The sequence below is a fragment of the Mchenga conophoros genome, linkage group LG9 (genome assembly GCF_057382185.1).
Source record: "Mchenga conophoros isolate Kocher_MC1m ecotype Shallow Benthic linkage group LG9, M_conophoros_male_GT1.1, whole genome shotgun sequence".
NCBI classification, from domain to species: Eukaryota; Metazoa; Chordata; class Actinopteri; order Cichliformes; family Cichlidae; genus Mchenga; species Mchenga conophoros.
This window is the reverse complement of record NC_140534.1, coordinates 14084279-14109352: the sequence shown is the minus strand read 5'-3', so window position 1 is coordinate 14109352 and position 25074 is coordinate 14084279. Positions and strand designations below refer to the sequence as shown.

Genomic DNA, 25074 nt, shown 5'->3' with positions numbered 1-25074 from the left:
CCTCCAGCATGTGGAACATATGCCCTGACCAGCTTGGACCTCTTCTTCTCATAACCCTTCTGAGTGATGTCCCCTGCGAACAGATAGAGATAGATAAAGAATGAGAGAGCCAGCGGAGGGTGCGTGGGTGTTTCCCTTCATCTTTTTTTCCCCCAGAAATTGTGTCCATCAAACACGTTTTGGTTGCTTATACGGTTTTTGTTTTCCTTTAAAGAGGACCTATTATGCTGATTTCCCACTCTTTGTTTTAAACCCTGATTCACAGTACTGGGCCTTATTGCAGCCGTCAGTGTATGAAATAAGCTGTTCCCCTCCTGTTGATACAGTTTTCTTCTCATTGGCTGCCCCTCGTAAAGAGACATTTTCAAAAGCAGGTGGGTGGGGCTTCTGTACTCGAGCTGTGTGCCTAACATGACCATATAAGGAAATCTGCTTTTGCTGACATCATAATGGTGGTAACACTTTATTGTAACAGTTGTGAATAACTAGAAATTTGATAGTTTATTAATCCTCACATGGACTTTCCATTATTGTAAAGTTGTATCTGATATTTTCACTGCTTTATATTGATGTATGCTAGCTGTCAGGCTGTTAGACAACACTGTGGATTGGATGTTATGACAGTAAAGAGCAATATGTGTGTCGTTACACATGCGTTGCAGTGTGTCTGCTTTGATCTGAGCTGTTCATGTTGGGCTTGGAGCGTATAAATAAACATTGGCATTGTGGCCATGCTGGATACAATTACAAGCTATTACAGTCAGAGAACACACTGGGCGTGGCTGCATGAGAGTTGATCACATCCTCTCAAGGAGAGGATCCCAGAAATGGCTCTCTGTTCAAATGGCATCAGATCTGTTTTTCACAGGAGTGGGCAGGAAGTCGGACACAGGTGGAATCTGAAGCTGTGAGAGGGATGATCTGTCTCACTGTTGTGGCCACATGAGCAAAGGGGCCAACATTTACACAAGCCTTGTCCTTGTGTCTGAGGTGCCAGCAACTTTTTATGACACAATAATAACACCGGTTATTATAAAACAATAGGAGTTACAGGATAATCTAATTGTTTGTTAACACCCCAATAGCTATATACTAAATTTCACATAGCTATTTAACAATTTACTGTTTATTAATGATCGTTATGATAAAGTGTTACCAAAACTCCTGAGATGGTGCTTTATTGGGATTACCTGTGCATGCACTGACCTCAGTATTTAGCAGGCAGTAGTATTTCAGCCATGTTAAAAACATACCTACAGCACAGAGAGTAAGGAAAAGCATAACAGGTCCACTTTATATAAGCTGGTGCAGCCTCATTGGTCTCATGTCACCCAGCCTCCTCTGTCTCTCACAGCCTTTTAATGCTTCTGTCCGACTGTTAATTAAGAACATAAACATAAATAAAACAACATGAAATGAATAATGAATAATGGAGATGATGAATATGAGAACGGGAATAATGTTATGCACTGCACAGACTCTGCAGTTCAACAGTCAAATGCTACATGATGTTTTTTCCCCAATGCATACAGAAGCTTTCAAGGTCGTATGATAATCTGATCATCATTATAATGTTATTCTTTGTTTTGTTCTGCAGCACACCAAGGTCTTGTTCGCTTTCTGGCATCAGAACATCAATGCTTGACATTCATGTCGGGTTTAAGCACCACAGCAGGAGGAGCCTCTGTCTTGGGTGTCACGTTTATATTTCTGGAGATAAAGGGTCCCAAATGAAAACCTGAAAGACCAGAAACAAAGCTGGAGAGACCCGTGATGGATGACTGGGGAAGGAAATTTCATCTTGGCTTTTGGACTCCTGTCCAGCAGGGAACACGAGTAAATACACTTAGTGCTATCATTTGTACACTACATGTCCAAAACATCACCCAAGGCCATAGAAAGCAACTAGAAGAAGCTGCTCATTGAATCACATCTGATTCAGGAAGCACCTCACCCAGCAGTCTTTGTATATACTGTGACCGTCAACAGGCAGGGTTTGATCTTTTCCTTTCTGCACTCCCACCATGGGAGTCATCTGAGGTATTAGTAATTCAGTTCGAATAAAAGTAGCTTTTTCTTTATAAAAGACTCAGAAATAGTAGAAAATTCATTGATTTCTGTCAAAAATTTGACTGTACACAGATCAGTCACGCGTACATGAATAGCTGACCACCGAGGAAAAACATATAGTATAGCTGTAGGTAACATATCGCTTCATATAAACTACATGACAAGTGCAATGACACCATCAGTACTCCTGTTATGTGACTACATGATGATTTTAAGACCGAGTATGAGTATTAGTGTGGATTAGTGACAGCAGCAGAGACTAATGGACGGACAGGCAGAGGTCAGCGTGGAGAGGCAGCGATGCAGAAATTCATTACAGTCCCTAAGGGAGGTCGTGGCTGCCTAGGCGACCCCCCACCCCCAGCAAAACCAACACAGCCGCTGATCAATCACAGCACCCCACGGTCCTCGCTGCAGGGATAATATGTGCTAATACTTCCTTGTTTGTCCCAATTAAATGCTGTTAAACTGGCTCACACCAGTTCGCTAATTATTGATTGTTGTTTGATTGCCACGGAGACGGGAGACAAATCAAATCCAAAGACAAAAGGACGCCGGGAGGCTACAATATCAGTCGCTCTGAGACAAGTGAAAGTATTACACCGCAGCAGATGCCTTTAAAGTCATCAAATGTCATGAAAAACATCAAAATCAACCAATGATGCAGCTTTTCTGTCTCTATATAAAAGATTTTTATACAACATTCAGCTTATTTTTTGTTTAGTTTCATTTTTTAAGCATCAATTCTGCTCATCTCCATCTCCCCTCTCTATGACATCAAGAGAGCTAAGAGAATAAAAAAATGAGTGACTGAGAATAGAAAAGAGACGAACTCAGCTAAGAGTAAAGTTAAATCAAATATTTAAAAGATTGGCAAATAATGATTACTTTAATAAGTTTATTTTGCTATCAAGTTCACATCAAACATACTTGTCTTTAGAGCCATGGCTCTTAGCTTTTCCTAGAAGTTCAAACTCACTTAAACTTCCGTTTAGCTCAAGAGACGATGACTAAGCGAGAGCCTAAATTCAACATTTCAACCACTTTTTAGTCCACGGGCAACTCTTAGTCCAATCTGATCAGCAGCGGGCCAGCGCAGGAAAATCAATCAAAAATTCCTTTCTTAAAGTTTATAGAAGTAAAAGCTATTTGTGAAAACATTCCAACAATGTGTCTCATGTTGTTCCACTTTCTATCAAACGACTGTCGTTACCAAGTCGTAACTCAAAAACGTCCTTTTTGGCTCTTTATCTTAAACGTCTTGATTTCTTCTTAGTAGAAATATAGAGAAGTAGCATTAATAGTAGTAAAGTGTCATCCTTCTCTGAAATGTTCACACTTTGCAAGCAGTCCAGTGGCTCTACTCTCAGACTTCCCTCAGTGGAAGCAGCACAGCAGGAAGTCCAAACTGGGAATGAAAATATCCAAATGAAAAAGACTCCAGAGCTTGAAGTGCATGAAGAACAAACAGAACCAGAGCAAGCACAAAACACCAGTCAGCATGGACAAAAGGGGACACAAAGACAAAAACATTGAAACAAGAAGACTTCATAATAACATGAAGGGATCAAGCAGACGCACCACCAGAGAGAGAGGACAGAGGGAGGAACCCAAAGGAAAATACTGAGGCAAATAAAAGCACCCTGACAAATACAAAACTACCGAAACCCAGTAAACACAGCAACACCAGAAGAATAAAGCCATTAATAAAAGAACCAGAAATACAATAATACAATAACATTTAGAGATCAAACACACCAAGACATCCATAAAACATCCCGGCTTTGTTTTTTAAGCAAAGCTTTCATAAACATTTCGAGGGCAGAGTGCATGTGGAGCACCAGGAAATCGTAGACCTGCCAGGAGAGAAGACGCTCGGCTCTTTCAGAAATCTTGCTTCACTAGTTTTATCTGCAGTCTTCTGCTTTATTTCAAGCTGCTGTTTCTGTAAAAAGTGAATTTATCACACCTGAGTGGAGAGTGCTACTCAATTTACCAAAAGATGAGCTCAGCTGTTTGCACACAGATTTTTTTTTTTCCAGTGCGTGACTTCAGGGCACAGATGTGATTGTGCGTCTATGAATACAAACAACTTATGGCTACAAACAAACAGTGGAAGTGTAGTGAATCCAGTTTCCATAAAAATCACTTCCTAGAGAGAGAACCTTATTATGATGTAAACAATATATTTCCAAGAAAGTCTCTGAAGGACCACAAATCAGGTCCAGTGAGCTCACGCTGGCTGCTAATCCATTCCCAACAGCTTTATCCATTTCTTACAAAACAACCCTGCAAACATCATGACAGCAGCCAAGATGGTTTTAAGGCAGGCTGCCAAACGGGACGCTGTTTCCATGTCCAGTGTTGGTGCAGTCAGACCCTCTCATACAAGCCAGGAAATATTGTTAACTGCTAGGGCTGTGCGATATGACCAAAATCTCATATCCCGATATAAGACATCTATCGTCCGATAACGATATAAATCCCAAAAATGTAACATTTTCTGTAAATTCTGTGAATCTCGGGCAGCTCGTCTTGCGTGAAGTGTTTCCAGCTGCGCGTCATGTAGCTGGAGTCGAGTGTTTTAAACGATGCATGAAACGATACATTTTTAGACATAAGTTGTAACGGCCGCCGTTTTCTTTGTGAGTATTTATTACACGGCGTGCTGCGGGGAAAAGCCTGTTCTAACGTTTGAGTCTAAGGTTTATTTTTTAGCACCTGGCGGCTCTTTTTTACTTCTCATCCGTAAATAATCTGCTCTTTCACATGATTCAGTTTATTTTGAAAAGTCTCAACAGGATCTTGAGCTTTATTGTGAAAGGTTTATGTGGAACATAAACGATGCTGTTACCGTCGTTGTTGCTAACCACAACGCATAAAAACAGGCGCTTGTCCGTCCGTAGTGTGGTTATATTAAATATAAGAGAAAGAGAGAACTTTAAGAAATTAGTATAGCCACTACAGTGACCATCAAAACCATGAAAAAATATTGCCGTAAACAGTTTATTTTGCGACACCACGAAACAAACGATAGAGTAAAATGAAACAATAGACATTTTTATATCGTCACCCGAATATATCGTTATATCGAACAGCCCTATTAACTGCAGTGATTTGTGTGAGTGTAAGTAAGTGGCTCTCGATGGTCAAAATTCTCCCCTATAAAGGGTCAGTGATATATTTCCATCGTATGGACTTCATCAGGATGTTCAGAGTGACCGTGCAAATATACCGGATCTCCAACACATGTATTTTTCTATCATCCTGTAGCTTCAAATCGCACCAGGAGATTTTCAGAAACAGAGCATTTAGTCTACAAAAGGCTTTACGGTCCTATTTTTAATGGAAATAAATTATACAGACTGCAGTAACATACAGATAATCCAAGATGTTTCTAGCCTGCAAGACCTGCTGCTGGTGCTAGCTCTGCTAACACTAGCTATACTCTTCGCTGTAAGGCCTCAGAAATATGGCTCTAGAGACAATCCCCTGGTAACATATACTTACTATAAAAAAAGCTTTACTCTCCAAATGGTTGCCAGAGGTTGCAGGCTGTTGCTAGGTGAATTTGGTCACAGAGGGTGCTACACCTTTGAAGACAAGTCTATGTCTTCCACTCAAACTATGGGTGACTGCAGCAACGTGTTTGCAAACAAAACAACTGGAAGGAGTTTTTCTCTCGAGTACCATATGCCTTTTTGTGACCAAAAAGCTGTAACCACTACCAACTACTGACCAACCAGATGGAGAATAAAGCTTTTTTGTCAAGCAACTGTACATATCCAATTGCATGTTATATTTCAGTAACACTTAAATAGGACTTTATTATAAATTAATTAGGGGTGCAACGATACACAAAATTCATGGTTCGGGTCGATATTTTTTCGATACAAAAAAAATGTTCATGCCTTTTTAATTTGTCATTTATTAAAATTATAAATATATATTTTAACTCAAAAGTACAGTTTTTAAATTTAATGTTGCTGAAACAACAAAGTAATAAAAAAAAATCTATCTGATGGAGAAATCACTCATCTTTGGAAAAGAGAGTTTATTACAGAGAAATGTCTCTTTCCAAAATAAAAGCTATACTATCCGCTTCTTCTGGGCTATATTCTCAGCAGCATATTAAACATATCAGGTCCCCATAAGGAGAATCCTGTGCTAACGGCTGTCTAAATGACTCGGGTGAAGTTTGTAGCATGCGTGCTTGTTGTTTTTGTCTGCTTCCACTTGTCTTTGCACTAGGATGATGTCGGCGTAAATGTGCAGTCATATTCGTTGTGTTCCCACTAGTGCTGTCAGCGTTAATCTGAAATGACGTCACTTGCCCCTCCCTTCCTTCCCTCCCCATCTCCAGCTGCCTCCCTCTTCCCGCTCCACCACAACCACCCACACATGCAGGACCTTGGAGTAGGGGTATGTCACCAGGGTGCAGAGGAGGCTCCCCCCCCCCTCTGTCCCCTTCTGGCTGCCTCTGCCTCAATTTTATCCCACAACTTAGACATTCACATTACTCACACTCTCATTACACATACATATAGGATCTTGGGGGTGGGCACGATACACGGAATCCAAAGTACCATCAGGGTGTACACCCCACCCCTGGCGTCGTTGCCCACCTCTCAATTTTAAATACACGTAGACATTGAGGGCTAGCAGGAGGGACCATGCGCTTACCTGCTGCTCTCTGGCAGGTAGCTCCATGCCCTCCTGGGTTTTAAATGCACCTTAGAACACAAATGCATCAACACTACAATGAGCGGGTGGAGGGAGGTTTGGAGTCTTCTCTCACCCCCATTCTCTGCGACCTGCTGGAGCGGGGGGGCTAGGACTAGGAGGAGGAGTTGGCCGTCCGACTGCGGTCTGGAGTGTGGGGCCTTCCTGCTGCTGCGGAGTCGGGGCGGTCTGCCTCCCCCCACCGCAGGGAAAAGGGTAACACCACCTGGGTCTGGGTGCAGTTCCCCCCTCCAGGGGCAAGGGTACCTAGACCCGGTTTGTAGAGTTAGCTTGGGGAGTGTGATCGTGTGTACAGCGTCTCTTTATGTCTGTCTCCACGTTGGTTGAGTGTGGAGTGAGTGCATATGAGAGCATGAGGGTGGGAATGGATGTTTGTATCTGTGTGTGCCTGTATGTCTGTGTCTATATGTCAGGTTGGGTGTCAGGCGCCACCTCTCTGGGGACATCTCAGGCCCTCCAAGGTTTGGAGGCCTATCTCCCCCTACCACCACTTCCCCTGCCAGTGGCGGACCCCCTCAGACATCGGTGTGTTGGTGGTTCTTTGTGTCTGGGGATGGGCGTCCAGGTACACACCGGCTCACTCCTTGGTGGCCGCTTATCGGGGCCTGGAGCCTGGGGCTCGCTCGGGCCACTTTGGAGGTGGGGTGCCCCCGGCCTCTCGGCCTGGGGCTCGGTCACTCAGGCGCAGCTGGCTGCCGGCGGAGCTCACGGGCGCGTCACTGCAACTCCCCCTGGCTTCTGCTCCGCGGCTGCTGAGTGAGCCCTCATCTGGGACTCTCCTCAGCTCTTTCTGGGACAGTGGCGCGGCTGCCCCTCTGTTGGTCTTCCTTGGTCTCTTGTGTTCTGGGGGCCTCTGGATGTCTGGAGTTTTGATCTCCTCCATACCTGCTTCATGCCCTGGAGGACGGGGCTGTGGCCCCCCCACACCCTCTAGCAGATTATTACAAGAAGGAACCTTTTAAAAAACAAAAAACAAGCGCGTCCATGCTCACAGGTGTACACACGGGTGATCACACCCACAAACTACACCCTTTTTGGCTCCTACCTCAAAGCACACTGTGTTCTGTTGATCTTATGTGCTGCACAATGATGTTTAACATTTGGTATTTGCTGTCATATTCCCATATATCATTGTGATGTTGTTTGTTCTGTTGCTCTTGTTCTCTTCTGCTTGTTTTCTTTTTTCTTTCTCAGCAGGTGACCCAGATGATTGATATATGCATTTTTTTCTTCTCTGCCCGTTCTGTTGGTTTTTGTCTTTTGCCCTTCTCCCCCGTCCCTCTTCTCAGCTGTTTCTCTTTCTTTCTCCCCTTCTTTCCCCCAGTCAAGTCTGTCCCGTATTCAGCAAGTGAAAATAAAAGAAACAATAAAAGGTGAATCAAATGGACCATTAAGGCAAGGCTGGGATGGTCAATTTGGTAAAGTAAATCCGTTGGGCATCTTTCTCTGCCTTTAGACAACAATTCTGATGGCAAAAGAGCCAAACGTTAACGCCACAACACGGCAAATCTCCGTTAACGAGCTACCGCGGATCGCCCCGTGCGTGGGGCTGGACGGCCAACACGTTAACGAGCTAACTGCGCTAACACACTAGTTCCCACCCATGTAATTGAGCATTGCGTGGCACATCCGACATACTGTTTTACTTTAGTCCATGACGCGCTTACCTTCAGGGTCATACGTCACATGAAAACCAAAATAGTTCCAAACACCACATCTGAATGAGGGTGGGGGAGGTTCAATTTGCCATGTTGCAAGGAGAGCTTAGCTTCTGTCTCGCTAGCTTGCCCTGTGCTCAGTGAATCTGCGTTTGACTACTCCGCCTAGGCTGCACTGTCGAGCGCAGATCCACTGAGCGCTCAACACAGACAGCATCGTCAGAAGGAAAGTTGATAAAATAAATTAAAAATTTTGTATTGTTCGATACATATGCGTACCGAACCGAAAGCACTGTATCGAACGGTTCAACATCGATACGAGTATCGTTGCACCCCTAAAATTAAAGTGACTAACAGTTTCATATAGCTCTTAAATACACACACAACATTTGTATGGTCAGTGTTTAACTGCATTAATTCTATTCAATATTTTTAAGATTATTTCTAACTTGTAGAGTATTCAACTAGTCTCATTTTTTCAGTCGTTTAAACAAAACAGTAAATTAGTTGACAAGGGGACCTCTAACGCAAATATGGTCAAATCTGGCTCTAAGAATCAAACGAGACAACCCGGCTGATAACGTTGAGGCTTTGAAAACCCAATGAGTTGTCTATTCTGCGTTTTATACTGTCCATGGATGCTTCCAAAATGAGCTGCATCACATTTAGCTTGAACGACAATGAGCTAGGGTTATTACAGCTATGCAGTGAATCGAAACAGAATAAAAACTGGACACTGGAAGCTACTGGGACCCATAAAACTGACTGAAATGATACTGTGCAGATGATTACATCCTTCCATACCATGGCAATCACCTTCATCTAGGAAATATCTGAAGGCTCTCTTTCCATTAGCTTGGCTTGAATTTGGGCTTTTATGAGAAGTGCAAAAATCAAAAGTGGGAAAAGCCATAAATGAAATTCTTCTTCACTCGTCCTCTGTCACACCGACCCTCTGCATATCCTCCTGCACTACATCCATGAACCTGCACATGTCCATGCTCATCCAGCCTCTATAACTTCGTCTCCAAACCGCTAAACCTGCACTGTTCCTTCTCATTTCTAACCCTGTCCATTCTGCTCACTCCCAGCGAAAATCTCAGCATCGCCAACTCTGTCACCTCCAGCTCAGCCTCCTGTCTTTTTATTGGCACTCACCTGTTCTAATGGCATTACTTCATAGCAGGTCTCTACCATTTTGCAAACCTTCCCTTTTACTCTTGTTGAATCAAATCACCACTGGCGCTCATCCCCACCCTGCCTACACTCTTTTCTTCACCTCTCCTGTGCACTGCAAGAAATCATAATTAAAATTAAACCCAATTAACTCTCTAATAAACACACAAACTAATTTTAAAAAAATCATGAAAAGAACAGAACTATTGTAGAGCTGTGGCACTGTGAGGTGGGCGTGTTTGACATATGTGGCTGGAAAACATATAGATAGATAGATAGATAGATAGATAGATAGATAGATAGATAGATAGATAGATAGATAGATAGATAGATAGATAGATAGGTGTGTGTGTGTGTGTGTGTGTGTGTGTGTGTGTGTTACATCTGACTGAGGTGTTTTCTCTGTTTATTCCTGGTTTCTTCTCTCTCTAATTCACACACACGAGCGGTCCATAGGGAGACGCCATCTTCCACTTGCAGCGCAGCAGAGCAGGGAGGGAGTTGCCTAGCAACGGTTCTCCTGGAGAAGGCCTGAAACGGCCATCTTGGATTTGGAGCATCAGATGTGAGAAGTGGGCTAATGATACCTGCCAGGGGGAGTGCATATGTTCGAGTCTGTGAGGTGTGTGTTTGTGCGAGGTGTGTGTGTGTGAGTCGCAGCAGCCTGTATTGGCAGCCTAATTACTTTCCTTCGTCTCGCCGCTCCCTCTCTTCCCCGCTCCTCGACGCTCACCTGTTTTAATGGCACACAGCTGAGAGAGGATCGATAGCGGCTGACTGCAAATTGGAGTTTTTACGCCAACGCGCAGTTGAAAGGTTTGGCAAAAAAAAAAAACAGTGCCAGAGAGCAAGTGAGAGAGAACCATGAAAACTTATTTTACCAAATTCACCATAAACCTGTGATGTAGTCTGCAGAGAACACATTCCAGATTTCTGGATGTTTTACCACCAACTTTTTCTGCAACAATATAATCATGTCAGTCACAAAAAACAAAAAAAGTCTCAACAGTCTCAATTAATCACTTGATTTAATAAAACCATAAAACAACGAGTAGTAGTTACAATTTCCTAAAGAATATCTTGTGTGCTTGTGTTGCGTGTTTGGCTCGATCAGTGCTGCAAAACCAAGAATTATCTTTTGTTTTTTTAATCACAGCAGAAAACCAGACGTTTACAGTCCAAAATCCAAAATTACTCATCATAGGAGTAAATAAAACCCTAAAATACACATCTAATGCTAGCATGAGGACCCCTACCAGACGCAGGGGCTGGTCAGGATTCAAACCCCGATCTATCGTTCCAAACATGGAAGTGTTGCTACTACACTAACCAGCTACACGACTCACACCCCCCAAACGATCTCCAAGCTACCGAGTAAATCCTGGGCGTGGTCAGAGAAAGAAAGGAAGTTGGAGAAGCAGAGGTAAGCAATATCGCCCTAAAGTGGTCCTAGTGGATCACATGGACGAAGCAACACTAACCGGTATAGAAATGAGCAAACAAACACGTGTGTCTGCTACGCACTAACACCACCCACACAGCACATAAGCTACATCGGTAATGCCTTGTGGCGCTGTGCTGGATGGAGCGTGATTTACTGACTACGCTCCTCTGTCATGCCAATGTCACAGCAATGGCGGTGAGGGTGCTGTCAGGGCTAGCACTGATTAGCAGACCATGCACCCAATCAGTGCAGTTTTCTTAATGTTACCTGATAACGTATCATTCAATAAAGTCAATAAAGCTGATTCTGATCATTCTTTGGTCTAAATCTGGTCAAATAAACCAAAACCAAAAAACAGTGATGGCCAAAAAGCTAACACTGAGTTCAACACTACGCATAAGCAGTAAAAAAGAACGGATGTGGCGACCTAGATGTCACCTGTTAGATAGGTAACATCATGAAAGCCTCGAGCCAAATTTTTTTGTCATCCCAATTTCGGTGTTGAATACTTGTGATTGTGAATGATTAGCCAATGAGGCTATCCTGGATAAGCCTCCTTTCTTACACTTGAAAAACCACATTTTACAAGACGAACTTAATATTTTCTTCAGTATGACCAGAAATGAGTGACTCAGGTGGTTCCTTTTAGGTCATTCAGCTCGATGATCTGCACCTTTAACAATATATCAGGAACTATGAGCTGATGGAAAAGGGGTGCCTGGGTGGGAAATCATAATTACATCTCTTAAATTAAGAAAAAATCTTAAAAAATAATTAAGAGGATGTAGAACCTTTTCTCCTGTCAACTGGCTGCAGCAAAATCTAGATGCACAGCATCACTGTTGGCTCTGCATTACACACAACCGTTCTATTGGCTGGACTCTACTCTGCCGTCCTTTTCCTTAACATCCAGCTTTCACTTGATCTCTCTCTTTCTTATCACATAATCATAAACAGCCAGTCCACCCACAAAGCCACCATGGTAACCAAATCTACCTCCAGCAGGCACACTCAAACACTCAAACACACACACACACACACACACACACACACACACACACACACACACACACACACACACACACACACGCACACACATAAAGGAGGACTAAAGCATGCGTCATGCTTTGGGGACCTTGGGCTGTCACACTCACATGCAGGGACCCGTGTGGATGGCGGGGCGTCCTCTGGCTTTACAACTTGTGTGTCCACAGCAAAGCCAGGGACAACACGGGTACACACAGAAACACACACATTTATACAGTATATGTCTAAATATACACACAGTTGTAGCAGCAGCCAAGCGTCACGTCCACAATGGCAGAAAAGCAGAAAACCAGGGCGCCCTGTCGGAGCAGTGGGTTAAGATGCCACCAGTGGACATACAGTATCATGTCCGAGGGGAAACAGTGATACGCGTCCATCACAGTTTCCCACAGTCCAAAGAAACTCAGCTCGGGATATGAAACACAGACAAAGGCTACAAATGGTTACAAAGAGGAGGCAGAGAACTACACATATATATCATAATTGCAGATACATTTTCTGATAAAAGGCTAATCTATTATCAGAGGAGATGCATCTATTATTAATGCATTACTTCTATTAAGAGATGCATTTACTTGTCACTCCCTAATTTCTGTCAGTAACATATCTGAGGGGTAATGAGCTCGCAGCCTCATCAGCCAGACGGTATTCTGCTGCTGCAATAAGTCACTTACTTCAAACCAGAGTCGTCTGACTGAATTTTGCAGGACTGATCGTTCGCTCGCTCAAACACGGTTTATGAAACAGTCACTCATGTATTGATTTGCACTTCCTGGACATGAATTTTCCAACCTTATTTTTGTGCCTGAGCTCAGATCTGTCTGGTCTCATTTGTACTTATTTGTGTCCATGTAGAAGAAATGAATATTTTCCTTTTGTGTATGACTCCACTTGTGCCTATTTTATTTTTAAAAAGATGTCGATTTAAAGCAATGATTTAATGTAATTTGTTTTCATATTGTACTTATGTAACACAATGACAAGGAAAATTGACTTGTAATTACATTTTTGAGTGCCTGGTTTTATTGATCCATTGATCCATATCCAAATAATATTTATTTCTGGGAATAAATGATATTAAAAAATTAAAAAGAACAAGAAAATCGGTCTGCAATTTCACAATCAGTGTATCTACAGTCTGGATAATAAACCGTTCGATGGCATTACTGTGCTCTGCAAACTTTTCATTATACTTGGCACCTTGTAAACAAGCAGTCACACTGAAAAAAACTCTACAAGCTCGTCTTTGCTTCAAGTGGCTTAATCGAGTAAATGTTCGGTCTCCTCACTCAATAAATGACACTAACTGTTCAAAATTAGACTCAATTTGCAGTTCAACACTGAATCCATTCAGCGTTTGAGCTGTAGTGACACCTCTCTCTCTGTTTCTGCTGCTCCTCACTCTGACCTAATTAAAAGGTTAAACTGTCAAATTAAGGCAGAAACAGACACGCAAAGCAACATTTTTCCTGCCTATGAAGGGACCTCTGGGGTGAGACAACATTTAACGGGATCAGTCCATGTAAAAGCCGATGAGTCTTGGAGGAACCAAAATATGCAATATGCCCGAGGAGTTAATAAATCTGTTTGAGAAAAATAAAAACCTCTTTGGGTAAAATACACAAAAAAAAATCATCTATGTAGGACAAAAATCCTGCAGAGAAAAATTCTGGATTCTCACACTGACATCATCAGTGCATGTAATTGTTCCTATAGCTCAACAGTTCTGCTCAGTTATTGGTCACAAATGTCTAACCAATGCTTGTTTCCACTTTTCAAGAACTGGGATTTGACTGGTTTTAGTGATTAGCATCAATGGAGTATAATAAACAAGCAATGTGAAGACGTCACTGTGGTTTGCGTAAATAATGATAAGCATCCTTCTCCGTATTTACCATTTTAAACTCGATTAGGGTAGCTTTGCATGACTCACAATTTGAAATAATCCTTATGCATGTTATACTGGGCCTTGGTGCCTTGCAAAGACTATGGGTATGAACAACAGCTGAGTGGGGCTTCTGTGCCTGAGATTCGGGCTGGGCGATATATCGAGTTTTTTAAAAATATCGATATATTTTTATACGAGATATAAGATGTGACAACATCCTTTATATCGATATAGTCTATGTTACGTTATAATTATACTTGTGGAGCCACAAGTTTGCCTCTCTTTGTCCACTTTTGTCTCTACGCAACGTTACTCGACCTCGCCTCTCCTTCACTGAACACAACTCCCCCTCCTCCCCCATCGCTTCACCTGCAGGCAGCGACAGGATGGACACGGCAAATCTCCGTTAACGAGTTACTGCGCATCACCCCGTGCGTGGGGCTGGACGGCGTCAACGTGTTAACGAGCTAACCGCGCTAACGTCATGCAGCCTAAAATCCTTTCATTCTCTCAAAAATCGACAGCGCGCCTTATGTATGAATTCTGGTTGTGCTTACTGACCGCGAACCGATTTTATGTGGAACACGGCGCTCAGCAATCTGTCAAAAAATGTTTTAGTACGACTTTGGTCAGGTACGAAGCTGCACCGCTTGATGGATTGTCGGAGCATTACGGCTACCGAGGAGCCTCGCGGAGTGATACGTACTGTGCTTCAACGTAATATTACCCTATTGTGTGTGTATAAGGACCATACATGGCACCTGTTAAGAGACATGGTTACGAAGCGGATTTCTATGGGCTCAAAATGTGGTCATAAATATTTTGTACTTGTAAATCAGGATTTGTATGTGTAAAAAGAATTTGTGCGTGCGTAAAAAAGATTTGTATACGTAAAAAAGATTTGTGTGTGTGTAAAAAAGATTTGTGTGTATGTAAAAAAGATTTGTGTGTGGACTTAGCCAAAAAAAACCCTGCAAGTTACAAGTACGAATTTTGACCCTATTTTTCTTCCTTTAAGCTGATTGGTCAATGTCATGTCAATCACAAATGTAACAATCCAATCAGAGAACAGATGGGTTTGGCTGTCGAGGGGCGCTTTTTTTGAACTGCAGGTCTTTGAAGGGAATAAATGCCCTTTTACATGCCAACCCAGCGTTTTCCTTCATCACCACGAAGGAAAATAGTCTGTGGTCGTCTGAGTTTGGTGATTTTTGTGTCACAGGTCTACGTGTTTAATACAGGGACTTCCACAGCCTTTTCAACAGCGCTGCGGACGCAGGGGGGGGGGGGGGGCAGTGTTTTGGAAATGACAGTCTTCATTACAAAGCTTTCTTCGTTATGAATTAGCATACATGTTTTTATTGAACATTTGAAGAACTAGCAAGAAAACCCCAGAAACTCTTGTAGGGGACAAAAAGTCAGAGATAGAAACAACAAGGAGCAGGTGCATCTAGTACAGGTAGAGCTGCTGCAAAAACCCACAGAGCCCAGCAAGGACCTGCAGTTCAAAAAAGTGCCCCTCCGACAGCCAAACCCATCTGTTCTCTGATTGAATTGTTTAATTTGTGATTGACATGACATTGACCAATCAGCTTAAAGGAAGAAAAATAGGGTCAAAATTCGTACTTGTAACTTGGAGGGTTTTATTGGCTAAGTCCACACACAAATCTTTTTTATGCACACACAAATTTTTTTTACACATACAAATCTTTTTTACGCACGCACAAATCTTTTTTACGCACGCACAAATCTTTTTTACACACGCACAAATTTTTTTTACACATACAAATCCTGATTTACAAGTACAAAATATTTATGACCACATTTTGAGCCCATAGATTTCAAACTCCAGGCTGTCAGTCACGCAGTAGAGGTTGGGAACAGAGCAGCTGTGAAATCTGTCTATGTTATTATGCTCAGTGTCTTTTAGTTTACATTTTGCCTGCACAATTGTGAGCTCTTTGTTATGCACAAAAACAACATAGTTTTCTTTTATTTATGGAGCATGATTATTTAATAAATGCTCATAATTTATTTTTGAGTAGTTTTTTTCATGTACATCTATGCCGTATGTTAATTAAAGTGCCTGTGTGACATCTGGGACACAGCTTTGACTAAGAACTCTCTTTTTGTTCTTACTTTATGGCTTTAAAAAAATATCGAGATATGAATTTTGGGTCATATCGCCCAGCCCTACCTGAGATGACCATTTTAGAGACATCCTCCCACTAAGACACAAGTGTCAAACTCCAGGCCTCAAAGGCCGGTGTCCTGCAGGTTTTAGATGTGTCCTTGAACCATCACAGCTGATTTAAATTACCTCCTCAACATGTCTTGAAGTTCTCCAGAGGCCTGAAAATGAACTAATCATTTGATTCAAGTGTGTTGACCCAGGGTGAGATCTAAAACCTGCAGGACACCGGCCCTCAAGGCCTGGAGTTCTCCACACCTGCTTCAAGACATCATACAAATAACTGTATATATGAAATAAAAGAAATAATACTTTTTAATATACTGATTGAAGAGGGCTGGAAATGATTAGACAAATTAAACTCTGATTAACTAATTATTTACCTTTTTATTCAAACCTCCTAAATGTAAGAGCTTGCAGCTTCTGTGGGCATAAATGCCAAATCATGATCTTTGCACAGCAAGTTTTTAATACAACTCAATAAAACCTTGTGTTTCTAGTTTTTTCAAAGTTGGGGATAATAGTGGAATATCACTCAGTGCATTCACACACAGTAGTTTGTCCAGTAGACGGTGCAGGGAAGGCTGAACTCACAATCAGTGATACCATGACACCATTATTCACATTTAAAATCCAGTACTGGGTCTGGATGTAATTTTAAAGTATTAAAATCCAGCCATGGACTTCACAGTCTTCACTATGCACTCACTCTCCAGACTAAATAAAAAAAACTCTTGGGCAAATTAAGTGATACTAAAAGTAGTACCACTGAGAATTAGTTGAGTCCAGCAGCTTAAAGTCATGCCAAGTTGGGAGTTTAGATGAGTGATTTAGGCGATGATGTAACTTTCTTCTTAACACAAACAAAACAGACAAGCAGCAATGAAACTCAGCATGAATTACTTGGTAACTTAAGTACAAAACTGTCCTAAAAGAAAGCTATACTATACAATAGCTTTTGCTGCTGACACGTTTCAGTCAGTACTGGATGACAGAACAAGTCCGGAGAACAATAGCCACGTGGTTTCCGGTTAAAAATGGGAAGCAGACCAGTGACAGCTCGATGAGTGGTGCGTTGGAGTGTTATCAGAATAGAGGGGCTGTCAGTCATTTGTCATGCAGCGTGTTTGAAATGACGTCTGTCTCCATCACATGCCCGCTGAGTCTCACAGCAAGCAAAACTAGACTGTGGGCCTCAGTTCTGTGGGCGTGTTGCGCAATTTGACTGCTCAATGAAGACGACTCAGATCAGAAGCATTCAGATTGACTGAAAATCAATGTCAGGATTGTGCTGATGATCAGACATCAGGACTCCTTAAACAACACTGTGAAACCATCACATAGTCACAACACATTAAAGCTGCTTGCTGCTAATTTGTTTTGACGTCTAGAGTAAAGGTGAGGTACAGGATTCACATGGACGTGATTCAAGCTTAATTCCCATTTCACTTTGAATAGGCTGATAGAGTAGATGGTATAAAATGGAGAAAGTCCAATTGCAAAGCGTCAAGTTGAAGCTTAATTTAAATGTCTGTGCTGAAGCTACGTAAAGCCTGTGAAGTAGTCTATGCAAGTGGCCAGCGCTCCTGTGCAATTTAATTACCAAAACTGTAGTCGGCAATAGTTTATATTTAGTTTATCTCCTTGACTTGATTTATTCTCTTTCCAGTCGATTTGAAAAATGATGCCAGAAACAGAAAATGCCTTGGAGAAAAAGACGGTATTGAACAGGCCAATCACGGCCAGTAACGTTTGGGGATGTGCACATCAAGTCATGACAGTTACAGCGTACGTAAGAACTTTTGCCATCTCCATCAGACTGTGAAACTGCATGCTTATTGGTCAAGAATCTGTGATTGTCAAGTTAACCAATGGGTATACCCACAATCATCCTCCTTTCTGAATCAAAGGAGGATGATAGTGGAGGATAATTCTCATATGAAGAGATCAGGGAAGTGTTATTGACTGTCACAGAGAAAGTTTTCCCAGAGACGACTGCATTCTGAAAATATCCTGAGAGAGCAGGTCGTTGCTTGTGCGGCTAAAAATGAAGGATAAGTTAATTAGCCTCCTGTATATGAACAATATCAGTAACAAGTACCTAACTTGCCTGAAACTATGTGCCAATCAAACCTTTGTCACCCTGCCTTGTGAGTAGGGATGGGTATCGTTCAGGTTTTATCCGATACCGGTGCCAAACCGGTACTTTTGAAACGGTGCCTGTGCTTAAACGGTGCTCGAACCGGTGCTTAAAGAATGGAGAACACAAACTTTGTCCAAAAACTTCTATCATAACAGTTTTGTATAACATGTTGCCTTTACTTAGACCAGACAAAGATAAAGGACTGTAGCATGCCTCATGTTCTCCTCCACCTATAAGATCCCCAATAATCAATACGCACAGTGAAGTCAGACTGTTGTAGGGCAGAGAGGGTCAGATAGCCAATTAGAGAAGAGATCAATCAGAAACAATTTGAAAAGCTAGAAATCATCAAGCAAAGCTTCGAGACAAACGTCAACCCAGCTGAGGCGGGTTTCATGCTGTCATACATGAGACTTATAATAATCCCGTCCATGTCAGAGAGTCAAGCTGCCCTTTTCTACCAGGCTTCATACTACATCAGATGATATCAAGATGTTTTACCCTGCAGACTGCAGTCACAAGAAGACTGTCATTTTCACCTGCCCTTATTTATATCTGGCTGCAACAAGGCAGCAACTACAAGACTCATCATTACAGAACTGAGCAATGACACAGCTAGAAAGGAGGGCCTGGGGCGGGGGTGGGTTGCAAAGCAGCTTATAGTGGCAGAGGCAAATATAGGGTGGCTGAAACACCACTAATAAGAGATTTACCAACTGGATGTGTAGAAGGGTAAAACCTGAACTGCAACTCAACTTGAATACATTAAATGCCTGAAGACATTTTCTCATCATTTACTATTTAGGCTCTAACGTGTAAAACAAACCCAACAACTTTTAAATATTACCAAAGATATGTCAGCAGGACTTTGCATATACACAGATATAACAAAATTTATCTTTAGGAAAGAACAGCTTATGTCTACTAAGATTTACAACTTTTAAAAGAATTTTTAATGAAATTTCAAGTCCAACTTTACAGTCACATCATACCAAAGCAAAGAGGAGTTTCACAACTGCGGTTTTTTGGGGGGTCAAAATTTAAATACTTATCTGACGCAAATGTGGACTCACCAGTATAGATGAAATTTGCTTTGTCATTACTTAGAGCTCAAGACACCAGTGGGTGTGTGTGTGTGTGTGTGTGTGTGTGTGTGTGTGTGTGTGTGTGTGTGTGTGTGTGTGTGTGTGTGTGTGTGTGTGGTTTAATTATTAAAACAAATGAATCTTGTTCAGCATCTGCAACAAGCTGATATATAATTACAGGTTATGAATACAGATTAATACTTCTGCATTTTCTGAGCTTAGGAGCACAACAAGCCCATTTTCACTAAATTCACACATCTCCATGTCAGTGCACTTTTCACTATCGAGCAGTGCATCTGCTTTGAGCATTCTGGCAACAAAACTCTGCCAGGTTCTGCCACCCTAATTTACATGAAATATAATAATAATACAAGAGGATTTTATTAAACGATCAAGAAAAAAAACTAGACTTTAATAATTATTTGGAGATATCCAATTGTAAATGTCAGAAAAAGATGAATAGGATGTAGTGAAATGAGCCTAGTGTAAATAACTTACACAAATAACAGCAGAGCAGTTTTCCCTTATGAATTGCAATAATACCAAAAACCAGTACATTTATATTCTTAAAGGGATTTTTGTCAAAGTTAGCAAAGCAACATTTAAGTCAAGTGTGTTGCTTTTAAACAATAAAGAATCATTTCCAATCGTGTCCTCACAGTGAGGAATACAGATCAGTAATTTATCACTGCTGCTGGATCCATAATCAGGATTGGCAGATATCCAAGTTGGACTTGTGCTCCTCTAACTGTGACACCCAAAGCAACCTACTACACATGTTTCTTGGGCTTTTTTGAACAACATTACTTCTGGCCTCAAAAGCTACATAATCTAGTGCTTTGAAATTTCAAACAACAACTATATGCTGAGTGACATGTTGGTGTGGTCACTGGCACTGTTGCTTCACAGCAAGAGTGTCTCAGGTTCAAACCCACCAGCTGGCTGGGGCCTTCCTGTGTGGAGCTTGCATCTTGTCCCTGTTCCTGCGTGGGTTCTCTCTGGCTTCCTCCCACAATCCAAACACATACACTACCTATACACTAGGTTAGCTGTTGATTTTAAATTGTATGTAGGTGCGAATGTGGTTGTCTGTCTATATATGTCAGTTCTGTGACAGACCCTGGACTCTGGATGGAACTATAAACACCTAAATCTATGGAGTACAATAAGAAGAACTTTGCATCCCATCCTGATTGGAAACTCTCCTCCACAGCAGTGCTTCATTCATCAAGCCTGATCAACTTAATCACACATAATAGTGTAAATACTCATTAATTATTCATCAACATCCCTGGGAAAGAGGCCGCGTGAGGCACTGCAGATACAAAAAAACAACAAGGCTACACTGACCTGAAATGTACGGCTTCAGGCCACAGATGCACGCTGTTGTTGTTGTTGTTGTGTTCATGCACACACAGAATCTAGGCCTGCATTGTTAATGAGAAAAAAAACTGCAATATGGCATTTTACAAAACCCCCAAATCTGCAAGAATTTAGAAGTGAAACGCAACAATCACCCTCACCAGCTCCTGATAAATATTCAATACAAAAAAGAAAAGAAAAAAATGAACAAAAGCTTTGATACCATGTGAAATATTTAGCAAGAGGAAGAAAATGTGCTGCTGCTGGGTTCACACCTGAGCAGCTCTCTGGTGATTAAACATGAACGAGTGTGTGGACATCCCCTCATTTTGTTTCTCCAGGTCAAAGCGTTTTACTTTTAACACCTGAGACTGGACCCACAGCTCACAGCGTGATCTCAAGACGTCCTTAAACACACCAGAAACATTCACAGCTTCATTCTACAGCACTTTAACAGTTAGTTCAGGGACTGCAGGAGAGCTGGACTTTGAGAGCTCTGCGGTTAACGCGGCCGTCCTTTGACGCTCCTATCATCCACCGACAGCTCGCTGCATCCCATCTGCAAGTCACTCTGCATAAGAGCGAACGCAAAACGCTTGAGAATGGCTCCTTAATGCCTAGAGGTCACAGCAATACAGCAGAGATGATGCGATTTAGGCGACAGTAAGTGAGGGAGTGAGGGAGAGGCTTATCTACCAGAGCTCAGCTGATTGCTGCGTTTATCTAATAAACAGGTGGAGCGCCGCACCGTCTCCTCAAAGACGAAGACTGAAGTTTCATCCTGCAGCTATACTCACTAAATGCAGCAGGAAATTGTAGCCTGACTTTCATTGCTGCACAATAACTGTAAAGGCACGGCGTCCTCAAACACCTTTATTAGGAGGCAGAATACCTGCTTTACCTCTCTGCCACAAATCAGACAAATATCATCTGCGGCATGTTTTAGCTTCTTAAAGGAGAACAATTCTGCTCATTTCCAGCATCACATTTTATTCTTAGAGTAGTTTGCGTTATTCACAAGTCTAAATAATCCTTAAGTATCTTATACCAGGCTGTGACGCAGCCCCTCAGCTCATCCACTGTCCTCCTCTCAAAGCAACTTTCACCTGATTGGCTGCCAAGTGTAAATGGAGGCTGGGTGGCACTTATGTGCCTGAGATGACCATTCTAGGTACAACGCACTCTATGACATCATACAGAGCCAAGACAAAAAAATTTTAAAAAACTCAGTACTTACCTAAGAAACTAAGAATAGACTAGTAATGCTCTTTAGTGTCCCTCGTTGGGGTAATTCAATATGAAGCATAATAGGACCCCTTTAAGTTTTTTATGTAGTGACTGTACAAGAGATGAAATGGAGTTCTTTAAATCAGCCTTTCAAACATCAGTTAACAACAACTGAGGCTGGCGATCAATAAAGGCGATCGATACTTTCAGGGTTTTTTTTTGCAAACTAATTAATCCCTTATTCACAAACAACACATAATCCACTCATCTATTTTTCTGAACCTCCTTATCTGAGTCACAGGTGCGCCAGTCAAAACATACGTGTTTAGACCTCCCTCTCCGCACTCACTCCTCCACTTGATGGACCGTTTTTGTTTGCTATGTTGATTGATCTTTGTGCGCAAACAGTGACGCTGCCACAGCTCTGAAACATACTAGTGCTGAAGGCGCGAACGCTCCCTGCAGCATTCTCCTGAAACACAGGAGTCGCCCCTCATATAAAACCTCCACATCTCGTATGTGGGGGAGAAGTCAGAACCGGAAGCAAAGAAAGTTTCATCTTTTCAAACTGTAGCAACAACGCGAGGATACAAAAACTGCTGAAACAACACCGAAGAGTAGCTTGTGCCAGCGGATGTGATGTCACTTTCCGTGGATTAGTTATGTGCATTAATAGATCCTGAAGAAGCGATTAATCCCCAAAACGGTGCGGGCATCCACCCTTCTCTGGCTGGAGAACTGTGGCCTCAGATTTGGAGGTGCTAATTCTCATCCACACCACTTCACACACAGATGCCACCTAGCAGGACTACATCATCCCCAAATTCACTTGGTACATGCGACACTATTATCTGTTTCCGGGCCCAAATGCTCGATCAGTTCCCAAAAGCAAACAGTCACTGGCTCACCACCCAGAGGTAAAACAATCCAAATTCCTTTTACTCAAATGGAAAACAGCCCGGCTGCTTCACAAGGTTCAAACAATCAAAAACGTACAGCACCGCTGTAGGTAAAAGGTCGTAAACAGACACGAAAATCTACACACTGAGGATGTCTGGAGGATTAGTGAAGCACATGTAACAATGTGCGACCTGGTGAGTAGCTACAGAACTATGATTAGGATAATAAAAACACATTAGCCTGGGAAACTGTAGGACGAGGGTTTAACTGCACTCAGTAAAAGTTCACCTTGATGGTCCCTGAGACAAAATCAGCAAACTTCAAATAAGCCAAACTTTTTAATCTGCTGCTGTGTGGTCTGAGGTACTCACTATGACAAAGTCTTGGCCCTAAATTTAATGTCCACACCCGACACCAGTGGCCTTCAAAAGGCGTTTCATCCAAAGAGTGGGACTGTAGTATTAACCAGCTGGCTAACAACTTGTTTCAATCACTTCCTGTTTGAGAACATTCATTTCAGAACTCCAAGGTTACTGCCACGTTCCAGTTACTTTGGATGTCGGATTTAGTGATTTCCAGTAGGAAAGTCGGAAAAGCGTAGAAGACCAGGGCTTGTTTCACTTCTTAGCAAAGCAGAGCAACTCACGTACCACAAACAAAACAACATAATGCTTGTTGTTTGTTGTAGGCAGGCTATTATTTTAGACATAAGGTTTCAAGTTTCTCTACTTGGACTTTATCTGGACTGTTTCTTACTTTGAAACTAATTGGTTAGTGTGTTGCTTTTCTCACCCGTGCAGTTTATTAATGGGCCGTGGTTACGCTGACAGCTTAACGCTCCACCCTAGCTTCCAAATGTGGACATTTTTGGATCTAAAAAAACAACAAGGTAGTAATCAAGGCCTTCCAAAACCAGTGGGTGACGTCGCTGTGGCTATGTCCATTTTTTACACTTTTTATGCAAGTAACAAGAACACAAAGCATTGTTTCCTATTAGCTGATGTTAACAAATTGGAGTTTTTAAAATCTCTTTGAAGAGACGCCATCCATCTGAGCGGCCTCATCTGCTGCTCGCCGCGCTCCTGTTTTGTAATGACCACAGGAACACGATCCCTTAATGATCCAACGCGCACACACACATATATACACACACTGTTCTCACCCCGTGTTTGGATCAGTACACGTGACAGGCCCACACTGACATGTCCGTCGCACAATCAGGAGGCCTGTCATCCTTCAACCTGCTGTGATCCACCACTAACTCCACCAATCCCTCCATCACACACACACACACACACACACACACCTGAATGTTTTCAGGCTGGCTGACGTTGGGCGTGACGTTTCCTCGTCGTCCTGCCGTTTCCATCATTAATAACATCTGCCAGCAGCAGGTTCTGCTCTGATAAACACTCTCGGCTGGATTAGGAGCTCCAGTCGGCCTGCAGCTGCCACACTTTCACCTCAGCATGTGTGTGTGTGCGTGCATGTGTGTCACTGCAGAGAGAAAATAAAGCCTTTTATGAATGATGAGGCTGATCAGAAAGAAACGGGACAGTCTGATGCATCGAGGTTTGACTGCTTTCAGGGGATTTCAAAGGCACGCGCCGATGTTTTTAGATTAAAGCCGCAGATTCTTGCTTGTCTGGACTAATTACTCGGCACTCGCCCCACAATTTACACTCAGTCTTCATCATCCTCGGAGAACACGTGAAAGCATTTTCAAACACATATACACCACAATCTCCATCACCTTCAACACATCAGATTTTGGCAGCATAACACACACGCACACCTGCACACAAGCAGTAAATTGTTGGCAAAAAAGGGTGGCTCACATCCAGCATGTATCCAGGATCTCTCCCTGTGCAATGTAGACCCTCTCAGGCCTGTATAAATAAAATATGCCCTCCACATTATATAAGGCAGAGATGCTCACTGGCACTGGGATAACAACTGGGTGGGATGTTGTGATTGGGATTCAGTGGCCCATACAGAGGAGAGTGTGTGTGTGTGTGTGTGTGTGTGTGTGTGTGTGTGTGTGTGTGTGTGTGTGAAAAGAAGATGGTGGTGGTGGGAAGAATATTCCTCCTCATCCTCAGGCCCAAAAAAACAGAGAGAGCGAGGCAGGGATGCAAGC

At 42.3% G+C, this 25074-nt stretch overlaps 1 protein-coding gene across 4 annotated transcripts in view; it reads right to left on the bottom strand.

The window, feature by feature from the left end:
• The window catches only part of LOC146567004 (disco-interacting protein 2 homolog C-like), a 79606-nt gene that overhangs the window by 53470 nt on the left and 1062 nt on the right, over positions 1 to 25074 (bottom strand). For 2 of the 4 annotated variants that reach the window (XM_085286571.1, XM_085286572.1), the window contains exon 2: positions 2 to 73. The exons of 1 other annotated variant lie outside the window; for it this stretch is intronic. In XM_085286571.1, coding sequence (XP_085142697.1) covers positions 2 to 73 — 72 coding nt within the window. Of the gene's footprint in view, position 1; positions 74 to 24240; positions 24432 to 25074 lie in introns of all 4 variants that reach the window. One more of the 4 variants, XM_085286574.1, reaches the window with a different exon arrangement.